The sequence below is a fragment of the Meleagris gallopavo genome, chromosome Z (genome assembly GCF_000146605.3).
Source record: "Meleagris gallopavo isolate NT-WF06-2002-E0010 breed Aviagen turkey brand Nicholas breeding stock chromosome Z, Turkey_5.1, whole genome shotgun sequence".
NCBI classification, from domain to species: domain Eukaryota; kingdom Metazoa; phylum Chordata; class Aves; order Galliformes; family Phasianidae; genus Meleagris; species Meleagris gallopavo.
In genome coordinates this window covers 51,380,470-51,399,364 of record NC_015041.2, presented here as the reverse complement: position 1 = coordinate 51,399,364, position 18,895 = coordinate 51,380,470, and the positions used below count along the sequence as shown (strand labels likewise).

At 38.7% G+C, this 18,895-nt stretch overlaps 1 protein-coding gene and 1 long non-coding RNA gene across 2 annotated transcripts in view; both read left to right on the top strand.

Moving 5' to 3' along the window:
- CAST (calpastatin) overlaps positions 1 to 18,895 on the top strand; it is a 62,291-nt gene that overhangs the window by 21,778 nt on the left and 21,618 nt on the right. The window contains exons 5-8 of the mRNA XM_019610607.2: positions 11,807 to 11,866; positions 16,133 to 16,180; positions 17,415 to 17,471; positions 17,582 to 17,698. Of these exons, the coding sequence (XP_019466152.2) occupies positions 11,807 to 11,866; positions 16,133 to 16,180; positions 17,415 to 17,471; positions 17,582 to 17,698 (282 nt within the window). The remainder of the gene's footprint in view (positions 1 to 11,806; positions 11,867 to 16,132; positions 16,181 to 17,414; positions 17,472 to 17,581; positions 17,699 to 18,895) is intronic.
- On the top strand, positions 1,259 to 5,707 carry LOC116217547. Its single transcript, XR_004162221.1, has 2 exons — positions 1,259 to 2,983; positions 4,112 to 5,707. It is a non-coding gene; the product is annotated as an uncharacterized LOC116217547 (long non-coding RNA).

Sequence of the window (18,895 nt, the reverse complement as noted above, 5' to 3'; positions counted from 1 at the left end):
CTCTTTATTCTTCCACTCCTAAGCTCCCATCACTGCTGCTGCTATTACTCAACTGCATCTGCCTGCTCAGTGTCTTCTTAGACAGGCTTTATACTTGGTTGCCTGTGCCTTCCTGTGGTGGAAGGTAGAAGTGCTGCCTCTTCACTCTTTTCTTTTGTATCTGCGTAGCTTTTGTGTTCCCTGTGTGAAGGGCATTCAGGAAGATGAATCAGCAAAATTTAACACGTCCATTTTCTGTAAGACTCAAGTCTAGATGAATAATATTTAACTGAAATAAATATTTTAATTTCTTACTGATGCTATTTTTTTTCTAGAACAAACTATCACAAGCCTTTCTCTTGTTTTTGGTGTAAAGTTTTGTTTGGCTGCTATGTTGTACAAGAGTATCTTCAGCAAGCATACACCTTTTACAGAACCATATCAGGTAAATGGAGGAAAAAAGAAACTCAGGAAGAGTTATGATCAGTTGTTGTTTGCTGTTGAGCAGCCTTTTTCCTGTATTTCTTAGCTGCCAAGATGCACAAATCAGGAGGGCATGCCAGTATTAATAACAGGCAGAAATTAAGAATTAAAACTGAACTAACCTCCCTCCTGAACTAGAGGTGATGTGCCAGCATTGGTGTATTTTCTTTTATGGTTTTTTACATTGTTGTTCGTTTTTTACCGTTTCTTTAGCCAAAAGGAATACCAATTCATTGTGTGATGTACAATCCTACCTATTAATAGAAGACAGTAATATTTGATTGCAGCTGGATCCAGCTAGTTTTCTTGGATCTTTGTGATGTTATGTGATGGTATCAAATGGGTTTTAATGTTTTTTTATGTAAAAGATTTTTGGCGATAATCTTAGTGAACCCACTGAATTATTATTATTGTTTTTTATTTTGTTGTTAGGCTCTGTAGTTTAATGAAGTGAGCATTATTGTCCGTGTTACTTCCATGGACAGTTTATTGAAGCAGTGCTGGGTGAATTCCATAAGACTGGAAATTCAGCAAGAATTACTTTTATTTCAGACTTGTGTGATACTGAATGTTTTCAGAGGAAGCCTCTTGATGATAAAGATATAAGAAATTCAAGATTACTTATATATTATATATATATAAGTATATATATAATTATATATTACTTATATATATATATACTTATATATTACTGTTCTAAAAGGGATGCAGCTTTTGCCATGTGCAAGACAGGAAGATAAGAAAAAGATACAAAAGATAAATCGCTAAACAATATTGGGCAAAGGCCCTACCATTTTGGCATTAGACTGGAAATTCTCTGAAGTCTAAGTATGAAGATTATAATGAAAATTGATTCCTGCGCTCAGTATATTTTCTGGATTTTTGTTTGTTTGTTTTTGATGCTATGTACTGTACTTGTCACTAAATTCTGATTTTTGTGAATTTTATACTAGCACATTATTGTGAAGGAAGCCATTTCTAAACAGGGGAAGTTGCAGTACTGATTTGGTGCATCCACAGAAATGTGTACATCTATTCCTGTGTTGCCAGTAAAGTGAGCAGTGGTTTTGTTTGCCGTTTGGGAATTACTGCCAGAAACATTTAAATGAGAACTTTTGTTTCATGTTCTCCTTACAGCACATAGGTACACAGACCCTTCATAGATGCTTTGTAACAAGGTTGTGAGGTGTTTTCTGCGAGCTGCTCTTAGAATTACTGCCATTGAGTTATCCTGTATTTTAGAGGGATCAGAACTGTGTCAGTGTGGAGGTCAGCTGGTTTTCTTGGTAGCAGAGACATGCTAAAAATGGACCACAATACTAAAAATGTAAACTGTAGGAATATGGAAAATGTGTAGAAGACCTGACTTCATGTAATGCTATAGGAGGAGGCTTTGGTTTGAAAAGTAGGTCTGTAGAAACAAACTGCTCTCAAGAGTACTGCAAAAGGTATAAATTGTAATGTTCTGCAAGGATATAAATCAACGTACTGTGATCATTTAAGAAAAAGGATTCTGTGCTTCACTCAGAAGAGTATTTTCTTTAGCACTCTGTGTGATTCTTGGGTACTCTGTTTCTACTTTCCTTCTTGGGATGACTTGTTGTTTATTATTCCCTTGAGGTAAAGGGCAGAGAGATTATTCTGAAAAATAATTGAAGTATTCTTTAGTATTATTGGAGCTTTTTCTTTAAGAACACACAAGCAAGTAAACAAACAGAAATACTCCCAGATTACACATGTTCAGAATTTGATTCTGAAGAAAAAAAAAAAAAATAAAGTGTGAGTCATATTTGGTATTTCAGAAATACCTGAAACTTTTAACTTCTAAATTAATTCTTTTAACTTCTAAATTAATACAAGTTATTTGGATTTGCTGTGATTAAAATAGTCTTAATCAGACAAGTTCCTATGGCTTAACTGGCCCAGTCATTTCATTTCTCCTGATACATAAAATACTGGAACTGTGGAATGGATCCAGAGGAGACCATGAAGATACTCAGATGGCTGGAGCAGTTCTCCTGTCAAGAAGGGCTGAGAGCTGAGTTTCTTTGGCCTGGAGAAGAGAATACACAAACATTAATTCTGCTTAGCGCAAGTGAGTGGGTTCCTTTCCTCAGCACCAGCACAGCAGGCTCAGCAGTTGTAAGCTCCTTTTGGGAAGCTGGGCAGATAGGTGGCCGGTGGCTGTTTGTGCTACCTGGTGGAGGAATGGGTTCCACCACCTTTGGGGCTTTCATCTGCAGCCGAAGGTAGGCAGGGGCACGTCCCGTCGCATCGCTGTGTGGAGTGCGCTGGTTCTACTCCCGCAGTGATGTGGTGTAGGCCCGCCGACGCGTGCCTGGGTTCCCCTCCCCGCATGCAGACGGACACGGGTGCTGGCAGAGGTGGGTGGTGCCAGCAGTCGCGGGACGGCACGGGAGCTGGTGCTGTGAAAACTGAAACCACAGCCTGCGGGGTGCTGGTGATAGTACTAGCCTCGCCAGAGCGTTTTTGCTGGGAGCAGAAGGCCTGCCTGTAACATGTAAGCTAGCTGTTCTTGCCTGGGTTTTCTTTCATATTACCTCTGCTTTGCACTCAGTCACATTTTTGTTGTAGTTCTTGTTTTTTGCCTTTCTTTTCTGGGATTTTTGTGGGCTGAACTAAAGCTAGCTGCTGGCTTTTGGAGCTTCTCATCTGCAGCTTTTAAGAGCTGTGCGTAGTAAATTGCCTTTAAAATTATTTTAACCTGTTGTCAATGATCTTTTCAGTTTCCAACTTGGTAGGAATGCACGTTACGTGTGTTACACAAGAAATTGTTTACATGACATAGCAGAATCTTGAATGTGGGAGGCATGAGGGAGAGCTGACTGTTTGTGTTTGAGTTGTTCTGTATTATTGTACTGATATTTTCTCTTCTTTTCTTCTCCCTTCTTCCCTCTTCTTCTCCCCTCCCCCCCCCCCGTTTTTTCAGCCTATGCTGTCCTGGCATCAAAAACTCATGTAATTGCAGAGCTTAGTATACCCATGGCAGATACAGAGCATTGCGTAGTCAGGGTGGAGTGACCTGCAAGAACTACTTCTTGGTTTAAGTCTGTTTAGGTGTCAGTACTATTTTGACAAGTGTTTGTTGTACTTTATACGTAAATAATGCTAAACTGTCAGATACATACAACCATATGGAGAAAAAAAATGCCTTTTATTAAATTTTGTATTATTGCTGTTTTTATAGTAGTAGAAATTAGGTAGGATTTGCTTATTACATGCCAGATTTTAGCTACTGTAAAAAGAAACTGCTGATCTATAACCATTGGTATTCTCTGTTCCATCTGAAAACAGTATGTAACTTCTTAGCAGAAGTAGGGTTATCAGAGTCGTCCCTCACTTTTATCTTTGGAGAAAATGAAGACAGTATGTTAAATAACACACGGTTCTTCAATGTTGCAGAGACCTGTGTTGACTGTTTGATTCATCTCCAAGGCTATCATTTTGATTATAATAGTCAATCTAGATAATATTTGTAATGGCCAGCTAGTGGTGAATGAGTGAGAGAAACTTTTTAAAACTAATTGCTTCAACATAAAATCTGTTGGATGGTTGTTTTTTTTAAAATTAAGTAGTTCTTACTGACAGCCTGTAATATAATATGGTGCTTTATTTTTCTGTTTTTAAGGGAGTGGTTAAGTATGCCAGGCATGCAGAACTAGCAGAAAAATCTGTTCCTGATCTTGGACTTCCAGAATGGCTTGTTCCATGGATGAGTCCCAGTGTTGTCACGGATCAGCCAGTGCTGTCTCACAACATTGCTGCTATAATTTTAATCCTTAGGTGGACACTCCCAGTTTCAAATCTAGGCGAAGCTGTGTTGCGTTAAAGTTGGTGGATCTTGGAGGATGGGAAATGGGCGAGGAGAAGAGTCACAGTGAAACCTCTGTCTCCAGAAAGCAAAGGAACTTCCTTTGTGAGGGAGTTAGCCCTCTGTGTGTCATTGTCTTCATTTTTGCTCTTGTTTTCCTGAGCTAGAACATGGACTCATAGACATTTGGGATTTTGTTGAGATTGTCTTCTGCAAAAAGAAGAATCTAACAGGAAGGCAGGAAGGTTTGTGGCCTTGTGAACTCACTCCTCAGGAGCTCAGAAGCCATAATGACACTACATGAAGTAATCTATCTTCCTGTCTTTATGTCTTGAAGTGCTGAAAGTTGTAATCCTTAGAGTAGAACCTCTCTGAAGCATGACAGGACCTCACAGGGAAGGATATCTTATATTTTTTGACGCGAGGCTAATGTGCTCATTCACTCTAGAACATGCATGGGACTATACTGAAGCAAGTTTTGCTGTTCCTAAGTTAAGAACGTATCCTGAAATTAAGAAATGTATTAATCTGGTTTTTTTAAGTTGGAATTGTGAATTAATTTTGAACTCCCTTCCTTCGTTCCTTCCTTCCAAGTTACGGAGTATTATTATGAGTTGATATTTTAAAGACAAAAATTTACTAAATTTCCTTGTGTTAATTTTTGTTTCTTCTGTCTTATTTTCCCATAGTTTTGATATCTAACACCTTTGTCAGATCAACAATGCATGTATCAGTTCACAGTGCTTTGTTAATAATACTTTTATTCTGAGCCCAGTCTCTAATGAACAGTATTCCTCTATAGTTCTTGTGACCACTGGCTGACCATTATGTGTATTGCTTGGTTTGATATTGTAAGAAAAATAATCAAGCTCAAAACCTTGGAGAGCATTAGTTTTATGATGAGGTCTTTTACATTATATGGTTTAGCTTTTTAAGCCCCCCTACCTTAAAGACTGCTGGTTTGATTTGGAATTTACAGTTTCTATTCCTGCCCTCCTGAGACGGGACTTTGCGTGCTATCCCTTGGTTGTACTGCAGACCAAGTGGCAAAAAACCTAGCCGAACACAGCAGCTGCATGCACGTGGTTGGCACCCTGTTCCTTGTTTTTCTGGTGTTTTCTTATCAGCATGCAGTATGCTACTGCAGATAGCTTCAGAACATTCTATTGTTTGAAATCATACACAGAAATGGCAATAGTTACAATAATTACAGCTATTAGCTCTCCAGTGAACACCTCTATATAGAAAAATATGGAGGCGGGAAGAGAGTTTTTTAACTACCTATGAAAAAAGAGAGCTACTCTGATGAGTACATACACTAATGTAATGCAGTAATTTGTTGTGCTCGGTGGGAACCTGAGTAGAGTGGTGACAGTGTTGTTACCCTGCTTCTAAAACTTGAACATGACTGAATGGCAAAAAAAACTCCAGTGTGTGCCAGCTTGGAGGGCGTACTACAAGTGAAAGTGGAGTCTTCCAAAAGCAGATGACTAAAGAACACATTTTAAGAAAAAAATAAGAATGGAGAGTTTAAAACAGTGTAATGATGTCAAAACTTTTTCACGACGCCTCTATACCTAATAAATAGTTTTACCTGATGCTCAAAAATGTGTGTGCTCTGAGTAGTTTTGGTGTGCATAGCCATGGGAACTTTCTGACAATGAAAAGTTAGGTGTGAAAGTAGAATGCTTTCTACTGGAAAACTTTTCCAATGTAATAAAGCCTGAATTTTTTACAATGGAGATCTATAATCTGGATTCTGTAGTCTGTGCTTTTAACTCCATTTATAAGACAGAGAGTACATTGCTTGCAATATTAAAGACATGGTCTGTTTGCATGTGCACAGAGTCTGAAGGTAGCAGGTGAACTCTCCTATGTTAGGTATGCACTGTCTTTCTTTCCAGGTCAGATTTTATTAGTCCATAGATCAAATTGTACGTTTAGATAGTGTGCATCTTCTGTGACTGACTAGCAGACTATTTTAGTCTACTTCCAAAATAAGTAAACAAAAAAGCCTTGTAAAAATATCAGTCATAGTAGGAGTAGGAGACACTAACAAATAAAGGGGAATTACATCTTACCATCACCTGTGGGATGGTTCTGATTTTTTCTGCGTGCCCCTAGCTTCCTGCATGTGAGTAGCCAGAAACTGAGATGTTGGAAGTTTTTGGAAGAGTCAGGTGGTACAAAAATGTCCTAAAGTTGTGTGACATTCACCACTCCGGGTTGTGTTTTGGGTTTTTTTGTTTGTTTCTTTTTTGTTGAGGTATCAGCTGTTCGGGAATCTTAATTGTAACATTAAAATAATACTAAAAAAAAATCGTGTCAGTATGAAGCTTTGGATTTGACACAGATTGCTGAGATTTTAAAGCACATTTCTAAGCTAAAGGTGGTTTGTCTGATGTTAGTAAATAATTTAACTTAAAATTTGACTACAGAAAAAAAAATAGCTTTCCTTTGGGGATTGTGATCTTCTTGTCTCTCATTAAATGTCACGGGGCAGTACCATCTTTTTCACTAACACGGTACGTTATAAATTTCAATAGTGAAAAAGTTACTCTCTTCTTTATATGTAACAAAGTCAGTCCAGTGAAGGTTGTTTAGGAAGGCAACCGTGCTGATCACTTCTAAAAAGAAATTAGTCACATCAGGTCAACAGAATGGCTTGTATAGTTGCGGTGTTTTGTGTAAACATACCAGAGCCTGACTGATAGGCAGGTACTAAGTAGAAACCTATATTCCGGTATATCATGTTATTATATTTCTAATATAAAGTCTCCACAGTATTAATAAGAGACTCTTTCTCTTTGTCTTCTGTTAAAAAGTTGTTTTTCTGAACAACTTAATAGTGAAACTATTTTCTGCGTAAGAGGGATAGTTAAAGAATTCTATTATATAAATTACATTCTTACAGTTTCAGTGCTATATTTTTTCCATTTTTAAATCTATATAGCTTTGCTTGCATTGTTAAGAAATGTGTTGTTAAATGCACTGATGGCTTATAAATATTATTCTTGACCTGTCTTCTGCCTGCTAAAAGACTTCTGAAACCTGAAACAAATCAGATGGCATTTTATACTGCAGTGAAATAATCAATTGTTATTTTACAGTAGTTCTCCAAGCAGAATTCGTTGCTTCTCTCACACACTGTTAGAAACAGAACCATTTGCTTAAAGGAGCAACCATAATCCGACAACCAAATTTTTGCCTTGTATTATACACAGCTATAATAACCAAACGCACCTTACAGTTACACTTTCAAACGTTTATGTATCACTGTTTTGTTGCAGCAGCTGTTTTTCTCTGCATCGTTGGACGTACAGGATAATCATACTATAATAAGTATTATATAAAATAATAACTTTTTTATTAATTGTTAAGCCTGGGAGGTATTGCCAACTCTCTATGAGTACTCAGAGAGCTCTTTAGCCTTCTTTCCTACATCGAGTGCAGCTGTATCACTAAGCAGACGTTTGCTTGAGCTGGCCCAAAAGCTTCAGTACTGGAAGTGCCTGCCTCATCTCGGCAGCACTGCTGTGCAGAGCCTGTTCTCCTGCGAAGAAAAATCTCTCAGCTTTGATCTGAGAGACTCTTTGTTATGATATTTTGTTACGATAAGCCGAATTATACCTCTTTGCCCATTTTTTTTCTGTCTCTTTAACCAGGGGACAAAAGCTGCCATCTTCCTTTTTCTGTAATGTGCACAGTCCTCATGCTCAGTTTTTCATTTCTCTCTCACAAATTTGTCTTCAGATCTATTTCTTTTCTGTTTCTGCTGCAGTGTGATGGCTAAAACTCTCCTAGCACTTGTCCTAGAGTGGCTTAAACTGGAAAGATGGAAATTTATCCCTGTATTTTATATTATCAGTTACAGAATTTATCATGATTCCCCTCTGTTTATTTTTGGCAGTAGTATCTCAGCTTGTAGTACTGCAAAATTGTGTTTTTCTTGTTAATGCTGTCGAGCGGTGCTGCCTGCATATCTTCTGTTGTTCTCTTGCTTTTCTTTTCTCTTGTTTTGCATCTAAACTTCGACCTGATTGCAGCCTCATGAATGCTTTCAGAGACTTCTTTGAAGCTCTTCCTTTGTGCTGGAGGAATGCAGGTTTATAAGTGTAGAAGAGTAACCTCCCTGTTTGCTCCAGAGAATATCATTCGAAGTACTGTGAAAAATTGCGGTGACATCAGTGTGTCCCACAGAGTTTCCTTCCTATTCATCAGGCTTTTTTCAACATTTGAATGTATGCACTGTTATATTGACTTTGTATGCTTCCTGTTGATTCTTATTTTTTCTCTTGTTACCGTCTGTTTGTTTGTGTATCACTCTGTAAATATTTTCAGCATCTCCTTTTCAGTGAGCTGGCTGCTACCTTGCACCTTACAGTTGTTTCCAGGACTAAGCAGGGACTGTTTTCTGACCAATATTTGTCTGTGTAATTTTCAAAAGTAATAGTTTAAGCTGATAATTGCCTTTACTGCATTGTGTGCAGTATAGTTTCAGTAATTTGCAGCTTTTAATAACTTGAGAGCTGGCATGGGGTTCTTCTGCTGTTTTGTTTTTCCAAAAGGCATTTACCCTCAATTCCTTAAATAGTTAAAACTATTCTCTTTTAATGTTTCCCACCTTTACTTTCTTTGATCTCCTCTCCCCTACTTCCATTTTATTTCCATGTCTCTGGAGTACACACAGTGAGACTAGGTAACAAGTTTTTAATAGGCTTTTTTTTTTTTTTCTTTTGTCACTGCTCTCTTTCAACATTAGCATAAGGTCTGCCTTGTTAAATTTAGCAGGCCAGTTTTGAAGGGCATTCCTTCTCTTATCAAACAGACCCTATGTCTCAGCAGACTGTCCTCGAACACACTGTTCTCTTAACTCACAGTCAGCAGTGTCTGAGCTCTGTTTGTCTGTTCCCATGTTCATCCATCAGCCTGGACTCTCTCTGAGTGCTTTCCAAAGGGCTGTGCACTAGGAAGCAGGTAGAGACCCTTCCCAGGAGCCCCAGTGGGCTGCATGGCACTGCCAGCACCAGTGTGTGTCTAGGGGCCAGAGCTGTGTGTGCAGCCACAGGAAAAGCGTCAGTGCTGATGACACTCTCTTTCCATTTGCTGTAGGCTCTGCCCTTTGCATTTGAAACAACGCAAGAATTACTGTATTTTCTGCCACCAGTGCGTGGTTTTCTGTATTTTGCCTCCAGAAGCTGAGCTCTCCTTATTCTTCCCTTCCTGTTGGACAGTTTAAGCTCTTCTGTTTTTCCGGGCAGGTTTCTTTGGCCCAGCCTGTGGCAGGGGTTTGCCACCCTTTTTCAGGAGCGCAATATGCTTTGCTGTGCTGGAGCCTCTCTAGCAGCTGTGCATCAGGCAGTTGTTATCCTCGTTGCTAGGCAGCATTTTAATGTTTACCTCCGAGCCTGACATGCATTTTTATGCTGCTTGCAGGACAAAACTTCACCCATTCTGCAGTCTGATTAATGGGCTGCAGCAAAAGCAGTGTTTTCATAGCTTCCCTACAACCGGGTAAGGCACGTGTCCCTTGGAACAGGAAAACCAGAACAACCCACAGTAAGAAGTTGTCACCCAAAAATGGACTTGCAGGAGTCAGACTGTTTTTATAGGCTGCGTGTTAGTTACAAAACAAATATTTAGACCATGGCAGCTTTCTGTGTCATCACTCTGTGAGGCTCAGTGTGATTACAGACTGTGGGCACAGAAGGCCTTGGAAGAAGAGACGTGAAAATTAGAGGCCTTTAGTATTGGCAATACTGAAGGGGCAAAAGGTGCTGTATGGATGGAACAGGGCTCACTGTGCTCTGTGGGAGCCAGAAGACCATGGCAGTGTGGTGCTGCCCTTGTATACAGAGGTGGTCTGTGCACACAGAAGTACAGCTTTGCTTCTCGGTAGCAGCTGATGAGCAGCCATTTGTTAACTGCTTTCTATACCCTAGCTGTCAGTCAGCTGCTGCAGTGGTGGTGGATATCTGCAGGTCAGGGTGGTGCTGCTGACCCTGATGAAGTTTTTCAGCGTGTTGCAGGAAGAAGGGTTGGTGTGGGAGTTTTTTGCAGGGGAGGAAGAGGCAAGGTTCCCATACATCATAAATAAATCATAAGTGCAGAAAACAGAGACGTGTCTTTGTGAAATGAACAGGTACTAGGATGACTAATACGAAGGTGTAGAGCAGATAACGTACTTATTAGTCATGTAGAAGGAATTTAGATTAATTTCATGGAGAAGGAGAAAAAAGAAAATGTGTTACAGAACAAAATAAGAAAAACAAGATTACTTGATGATGATAATACATAAAAAGATCATTTAGAAGCATTTGTTCCTCCTCCTGATATAGGAGGCTTAAAAAAATTCTTATGTACATCTCCACTCATACAAAAGTTCTCACCTATTATATAATTAGTCTTTATGTATATACATAAGTAGAACTGGAAATTATTTGCTTATAGTTCTGTAGTGTGGCAATTGCAGATTCTCTCCAGTGTATACTTAGAGTTGTTAAGCCTCTTACCAAGGTAAGAAAGGTATCAGATGTGTTACAAGGAAAAACACGCTGTAGTCATCATAGCATACCTTTTAAATTTTGTACAACATTTTATTATTATTGAGAAATTGTTATCCTGTAAAAAACAAATATTACAAATTTCTGTGTGGAAATAGGAGGTCATTCCAAGAATGGAGGAGTTATGCAGCCTCTGAGTTCCTTCAGATTACATGTTTTAATGCAGTAAGAGGCATGGTAAGCATCTGAAGAAAATGAAATCTATGTATTTTTTTTTATTATTTGTGCTGTTCATTTAAATGCAAACTATGAACTCGTTGCTGCAATTGAGTTTGCAAATACAGCTTCAAGCAGAGAAACAGTAAACAGGATAGAGAGGTAGTATTGCATTTGTGTAAAGTATTGATGAGAGAATTAAAGTATTAATTTCTGGGCTGTAGAATTTGATACAGTTACTGAAGAAGTAAAACATCTGCTGTTGGGGATAACACTGGGGATAGCATTGCTGAAACTGGGAGAGTGGACTTTGTTGTTCATAGCTCTTTTGAATGGATTGCATGATATATGTGAACGCTTTTTAGTATGTGTTACATGTAAAATAATGACCCCTTCTCATCTTAAAAGGTTTGAGCTTCCAATTTAATGCTAATTTTTTTGTGTGACTAACTAGTAAATCCAAAAGCGTAATTACTTTATGAAAAAATATGAAATATGTAAGAACCCTGCATAGCAGGTTTAAGTTCAGTACAAGAGCAGAATTTGAGTTTGTTTTGATACTTGACATGAAATTTGTCTTCGGTGGATGTTGGGAAAAAAGTGTTGTTACAAGATCTGTTGTCAAAATCCTGCATAAACATATAGAAGAAATGCAAGCAAGGTAGAAGATGTAAAATCTAATTTTCAGCAACACTGTATTTTTTACTCCTGGCTGCTTATCTAATGGATTCTGGTTGCCTATACTTGCTGTATGGAAATATGTAGAATTTATTATTTGCTTTTTTTCTTTCAGAAGCAGTCTCCCTCTGCAGATGCTTCAAAACCACCCATTATGAAGCCATCTGAAGCAAAGGTACAGATTTCTGAGACATTCAGTCTTGTAGCTAAGCATTAGTACGTGAAGCAGTGGAATTTCTTTTTTCATACTTCGATGCTGACTAACTTTGCTTTGCATATTTCTTGTCTACAGCTTAGTTTCTTCACTAAAAAAATCTAAACGGTGCTGTACAAAGGACTTACGGGTTTTATGAAAACAGTGCCAAATTTTAGTGCAGTCATGCTTCATGACGTGCATATAGCTCCCCCCAGTGTAATTACAGTTTTATTCACCTAATGATAATTTCACAAATTGCATTTTCTTGTAAATCACCTATTGTTGGCTGACAGCATCCTTGCTTTTGTTTTTCGTACTTGTTTTCTGTCTTGTCTTCTGACTACAACTTCTTCAGTATAAAAGTTCAGTATAGCTGGATGACTAGGTCTTCTAACTAGTCATCCTTGTCATAGTAGATGGGCGTGCTTTTCTTGTTAAAGACAGCCAGCCTAACTTTTGCCTGTTTTCACCTAATGCAATTTATGAATATTTCAGGAAATGTTTAATGATGTTCTCCCACCATTTTCCGTAATTATATCAAGAATCCAACAAAATTATAGACTACTAACCTAGACCAGCAACAGACTCTGTGATGGTGAAACTGAAGACTGTCTGCATCTTGTGTTAAATACAAAAAAATAATACTTAGAGTAGCAAGGTTTGAGCAGGTATCTGGATATAATCTTACCTAGCCCCTCAGTCAGAGCAGAGCCACCTAGGAAGCTTTCAGATATCAAGACCTTCCAAACTCTAAGTACCTCTAAGTGTATTGATTGCGCAGCGTCTGTTGATAGCCAATTCTGGTGTTTCATCACCTTCATTATGATTGTTTTTTTTTTTTTTCCCAACCCATCTTTCTAGTATCTGGTCCCCCTGGTACTGACACAGTGCAGGTGGAAACAGGCAGTAAAGGGGAGGTAGAACATCTTCTCAATAAGGGATTTTGGTCTGTGCTACGGCTTCAGTTTACAACACATAAGTAATTGTGACTGCTCACAATTGACTAGATATTTGCCTTTGAATGTGTAGTCTCATACTAAGATAGAGAAAACACTGCCTTGACCTGCCTGGTAATAATTATTTGTTACTGGATTTGAACTTTGCTACTGCTGAAAGTGTATCTAAATAAGTATCTCTTTGTGTGAGCATTTTTTTATTCATGATCACATATTCAGTGTTTAGCATCCTCAGGTGTGTATGATCTTGAATCAGAGTATTGCTTACGTGAGTCCACATATATTTGGAAGTATTGAAATAGATAAACTTAGAATATGAGATGTACAGTTTAAAATATAAACAAGTATAACAAACAGTGTATACTCTACTATAAAAATAGATGAAGTAAAATACTACTTACAATATGCAAAAATAATAGCGTGTAGTTGCAAATAGCTAGGTTGCAAAGCTGAGAATTCATGTTCAATGCTCTCCTTAAATATTGACAGAATTGCAAGCACTCTATTTTTTTATTATTATTATTCTGAAAAAAAGGTGTGTTTAATATTCTGAAAATCATGTAAGAAAAACAGAAATTTGTGCTCTACTTCAGGTCTCAGGCATCCAGCAGGCAACATTCCCGCAGCAGAAAAAGTCAAACTATGCTTCTGTACCTCTGCTCTCACTTCTCTAACATTTCTTATATAAAGAGGATTATGCTGCTGAAGGTTGTCTCATGTCAGTTTCTCTGCTTTAGATATTACATAAATGTATCCAACCTGTTTGAGCCAAAACCTGAAAATTTATGATTGCTTTTCAGTGTAGGATGCCTGTGTCTTTGAGCTAGCCATACCATGGTCAAATAACAATAATGCACAAATGGGAGTGCATAAAGTATGAACCTGTTAAGTATTGAGTTTAATCCGCATAGACATCAAAATAAAATCCAAAGGGGAGAAATCTGTGAGATTAGGTAACTATTACTGTTGTTTTTAATACTTACTTTTTCACCACTTTGTAGCACAGAAATTTGTTGATCCTGCTCTCTATCTGTGTTTTGTTTATCTTGTGTGGTATTGAATGTCATATGGTGATGTGCTGTGTTCTGTAGCTTCCAAACCTCTGCTCAGCTTGTGCCCAAGCATCTACACTTCTGCACATGTTCACATTTTCACAACCAAGTCTGTATGGTCCAGTGTATGGGTGTAAATACTACCATAACAAATGATAAACAAGTTTTGGCAGTTTCTTTATCTAGTCAGCTATCAAATATAAGCTAGGTATGTCTAAATGGTAATTAATGGTTGGCAGCTGAAATAGGGGAAGATTACAGGGCAACAAACAAATCTAAATTACAGGCTAATATAATGTTATTTGGTTGCTCACTGACTTTTAATAGGCTGATGGAAAAAACCAATATGCTCTTTGTCTCTTAGCAACTTTAAATGTGCTCATAGTATTTATTAGGATAAAAGGAATAAAGAGAGTTTCTGTCTGAGGCTGTATTTCCTGAGTTCAAAAGCTGTCTTACTGCATGTGTATACGGTGCAATGACAAATACTCCAGGTGTATGTTTCTCCACAGTCTGGTCAGCTGTGGAGAGAGCATAGTCGTGAATAGGGGTAAAGGGGACAGTCAGCTGCCATGGCTCAGCTGCTATGAGCTGTTCTGCTCGCACCACTCTCTGGAGTTGTGCCCCGCAACTGCAGATTTCCTCTCTGGGTGACAGGGCAGGAATTTGGGCTCTGTTGCACATATATGGCCATGTAGGTCTCCACATCTGCTTTTAGATTTTTTGCACTTAGTGCTGTTTCTAGCAGTGACAGATTAAATTTTGCTTCCCTGAAACCATCTCCCCAGTTGATTCTGCAGTGAGCGCTTCTGAGTTTCACACTTATGGGAATTTCCTTCTCTTTGGTGTTCTCTGATGGCTTTCCAGAAACCACGCTGACTCTTCATTTGTTAATCATAGAGCAGTTAAAGTAACAACAGCAAAAGCAAAGTAGTGAGAAAGCTGTGATGAATCAGCTGGCACTTAGAATCACAGAATCACAGAATGGTTTGGGTTGGAAGGGACCTCAAAGCCCATACATTCCCACCTCCATGCCATGTGCAGGCTCCCCATCCCCTTCAGCTCAGGATGCCTAGGGCCCCATTCAACCTGGCCTTGAGGGATGGGGCACCACAGCTTCTCTGGGCAGCTGGACCAGGGCCTCATTACCCTCTGAGTAAAGAATTTCCTCCTAATATCTAACCTAAATCTCCCTTCTGTAAGTTTAAAACCATTCCCCCTTGTCACTGACATGCCCTTGTAAGAAGTTGTTCTGCAGCTTAGGCTCTGTAAAGGTACTAAAAGGCCACAATGAGGCCTCCTGGAGTCTTCTCCAGGCTGAGCAAGCCCAACTCCCACAGCCTGTCTTTTCATGAGAAGTGCGCCGGCCTCTGACTATCTTTGTGGCTCTCCTCTGAACCTGTTCTAACATCTCCATGTATTTATTGTACTGGGGGTATCAGCCTGGATGCTCTGCTCCAGATGGGACGTCATGAGGGCAGCACAGAGAGGGACAATTCCCTCCCTCTCTCTGATGTAGCCCAGGATGCAGATGGCCTTCTGCAGATGCACACTGCTTTCTCACGTCCAGCTTTTTGTGTACCAGAGCCCTCAAGTCCTTCTCTGTAGGGCTGCTCTCATTGAGCTCTTGTCTGAGTCTGTACACATATCTGGGATTGCTCTAACCCAAGTGCAACACCCTGCATTTGGCCTTGTTGAATCACATATGGGCGTTTCTCAGGACTCCCCCGGTCCCTCTTTGTGACATTTCTTTCTTCCCACATGTTGACTGCGCCACTCCTCTTGGTGGTGTCTGCAAACCAGCGGAGGTTGCACTCGATCCTGCTGTCCATGTCACTGACAAAGACTTACACTTTAATTTTTCTTTCTTCCCATCATATAGAGCTATCTTTTGGCTTTTCAGTGCTCGTTCTTACTTGTTTCTGTTAGTATTAACTTAGAGCTTACCATACCTGAGGTGAATCATAGGAATCAATTCTGTAGCATGGCTTCAGAAAGTTTTCATACTTAAATTAATCTGTTTTGTTTGTTTATTGGCTTTGTAACCCCTCCTTTCACTCTTGGGTATGAGGAGTGTTTGTGTGTGCTTGTATACATTGACAGATCAGTGGAGTGAAAGTCAGAGCCAGAGCAGCATATGGTGCAAATCAGTCTAGTATTTCTCTTTAAATTAGCTCGCACATTAGAATATACAAATATACTAATCTCTGTCTGAATATAAATTTGTTACATTTCAGTCCACATCAACAAGCCAAATAGAACCTGAGAAAACTGCACAGTTGAAGGTGAGTACTTAGCTTTCATTCTTAATAAGCTGTTGCACTTCATTTTTTGACTGACTTTGGAGTGATAGGATAAATTCTTAGCCACTACTTTGCTGCGTGAAACTGCTGAATGAGTAGTAACATACTTGTGTGCAAATGAGCTAGCTAGTGCTTTGTGGAAGCAGTCAGTATGCATTGTTGTTTTACAGCAGCTTAGAGGTCCATCTTACGCTTATTTAGCTGAAAGGTGGGCAGGAAAATGTGGAGAAAGCTTATGTTTGTATTTTTCCAGTTAGCAGCCTTGGGATATAGTTTCAAATTTGTTTGGGTATCAGTCCTGAAGTGTGGACTTCTTGTCTATCACTTGCTGTTGGGCATATTTATATGAAGAGAAACAAGCAGTAGGCCAAATAGACTTACTCATTGCAGGGAGGATTAACCTTAATTCGTTTTTTTTCTGTACGATCTCCTTGTTTACCCTTCCCACCTCCCAGAAAGAAGTAATAAACCTGTCTTAGAAAAAAAAACAAAACAAAACACAAGTATAAAATAGAAACAACCAATTCCCTTTCCCCAAAGCCATCCAACCCAAAGAGTCAGAGTTACTTCAGCCTTCGTTTGGAAAAACGGGCAGACTGTAATTGGTCAGAGAGATATAGTTTAGCAAGAGTATGTAAGAAAAGATAATTCACTTTTCAATTTGCAATAGTTGAAAATATAATTTAAAATAACACTTTTTTAAAGGATAGATGAGTATTAGAGAGTGGAATAAGCATGCTTTTCTACTTGCAGTACCTAGGTATGGCTATGCCTGTAATGGCTTCTCTAGATAAATACCTTAATGCAAATACAGTTTGAAAGATGAATCATCTCTGTTTCCTCTAAACTGCACTTGTGTGTCAGTAGAAGCATATTTTGTGCATAGCTGGCTAAAAATAAGAACCTCTTTAAAGACTGCCATTTTAAAAGTGTGCCTGTAATTATAGAGTCTTGCATTCTTTTTTTTTTTTTTAAAACAAGCTATATAAAAGAAAGTATTTAAAGAATTGTCCACTTCAGAGGGTGTATTGGGCAGTAAGTACATTCTCCTCCCAGTCCAAATTTCTGAGTTTCAGTAGATGATAAGAATAAATCTTCTCATGTACTTCCGTTTAGTAAGAATGTTTATTTATAGATTTATTTACTTACTTACTGTAGATCATGTTCCCTGGCATTGACTTGTGGTAAATGATCATAAGTTTCTCTTTTATGACAGCCATCAAACTCTCAAAATAATCAACCAACTGAAGAGAAGCAAAAGGAATCCAGTGGTGTAAGTCATAATTGTCCCTCTCTGATACTTTTTACTTTTGTTTATTTATATATATGTAAATATATATATATGTATTCTCAATCTATTGATAATGGTTTTTCTCCATACAGGCAAAAAGCCCAATTGCACCTTCTGTGGTAACAGCTTTTAAACCAAAAAATACGGGAAAGGAAATTACAAGTCAAGCTGAGCGGCCTTCACAGGCAACCTCTGCAGACACAGCACAGGTATAGTAAAAGTAGCAGTCCAATATTTATTTTTTATGTTATGATAAAAGTTAGAATTCTACATCTAGATGGATTCTTATGCTGAACATTATGAAGCAAGATAGCCTCCAAAAGTCAAAATATAGGAAAAACTCAGAAACTGTATTAATTTTAAAGGTGCATATGAGAGGCTTCTTTTTGTGCCGTTATAAATTTGAGACACTAGAAATTTCAAATTCTACATGCTGATTAAATTAGCCCCCTGGCTATACCAATTCCAGCTAACTCATGAGAGCATTAATGGATAAGGATTGGCTGCAGAGCAGATACAGCTTCAGTGGCAAATAGTATTGGTAGTTTGTGCTTGTTTGGTAATCCTGATGCGTGTCCACTTTGTTACCCTCTCTGTACATCTGTTTACATTGCTTAACGCACTGTGACTTTTATTCAGGCAAGCAATATGAAGATTACTACAGCCGCAGCCCTGCTTAACTGTTTTCCTGTATGTTACATGCTTGGGACTCCTCAGTCCACACAGAAGCTTTTTGCAAGTTTCTTGCAGCTACATGGGAGCGATTGGTTCTTCAGTCTTTTCCCCTGCACCTTTATTACCAAAAGTGAACAGAAGGGACCATGTGATCAGTCATTAGGTGATTTAGGGCACTGTCAGTGTGGAACTTCTTTACCTGTGCAGTTTCAAGTGTATTTGAAGTAGCAGCGTTTAATCCAAATGCAGTGATCAGCAGGTTATATGTTTGCAGTAGGATAGGCCTAACTGCAAGGCTGTAGGAAAAAAATGTAGGAGGAGAAATGCTGGAAGAAGTTGAGGAGGTATCATTTCAGAGGGGCAAGTGGGGAAAATACTAGGGCAAAAATGTAAAGTCAGGATCTACATCTTTTGGTCTTCTCATCTGTGTATGTCTGGGTGACAACACCAGAGTACCATGAAGGACTCCTGCAACGTAGCATTTTCTTTTGTTTTTGTTTTTCACCGTAAATGTCAGCAGTGTAGAAGTCTAAAGTCTGTATTGATGTTGCTCCATTACTAAACTCTCTGTTACAATAAATAGACATCTTACACTTAATTATTTGAGCAGTATTTGCTGCTGGTTTTAACAGTGTATTGAGAACCACCATATAGATGCAAACGAAAGCTTTAAAAAGAGGCTTGGAAGGGAAACCATAATCTTTTTACAATGCAAATTTCTTTTGCTGGCA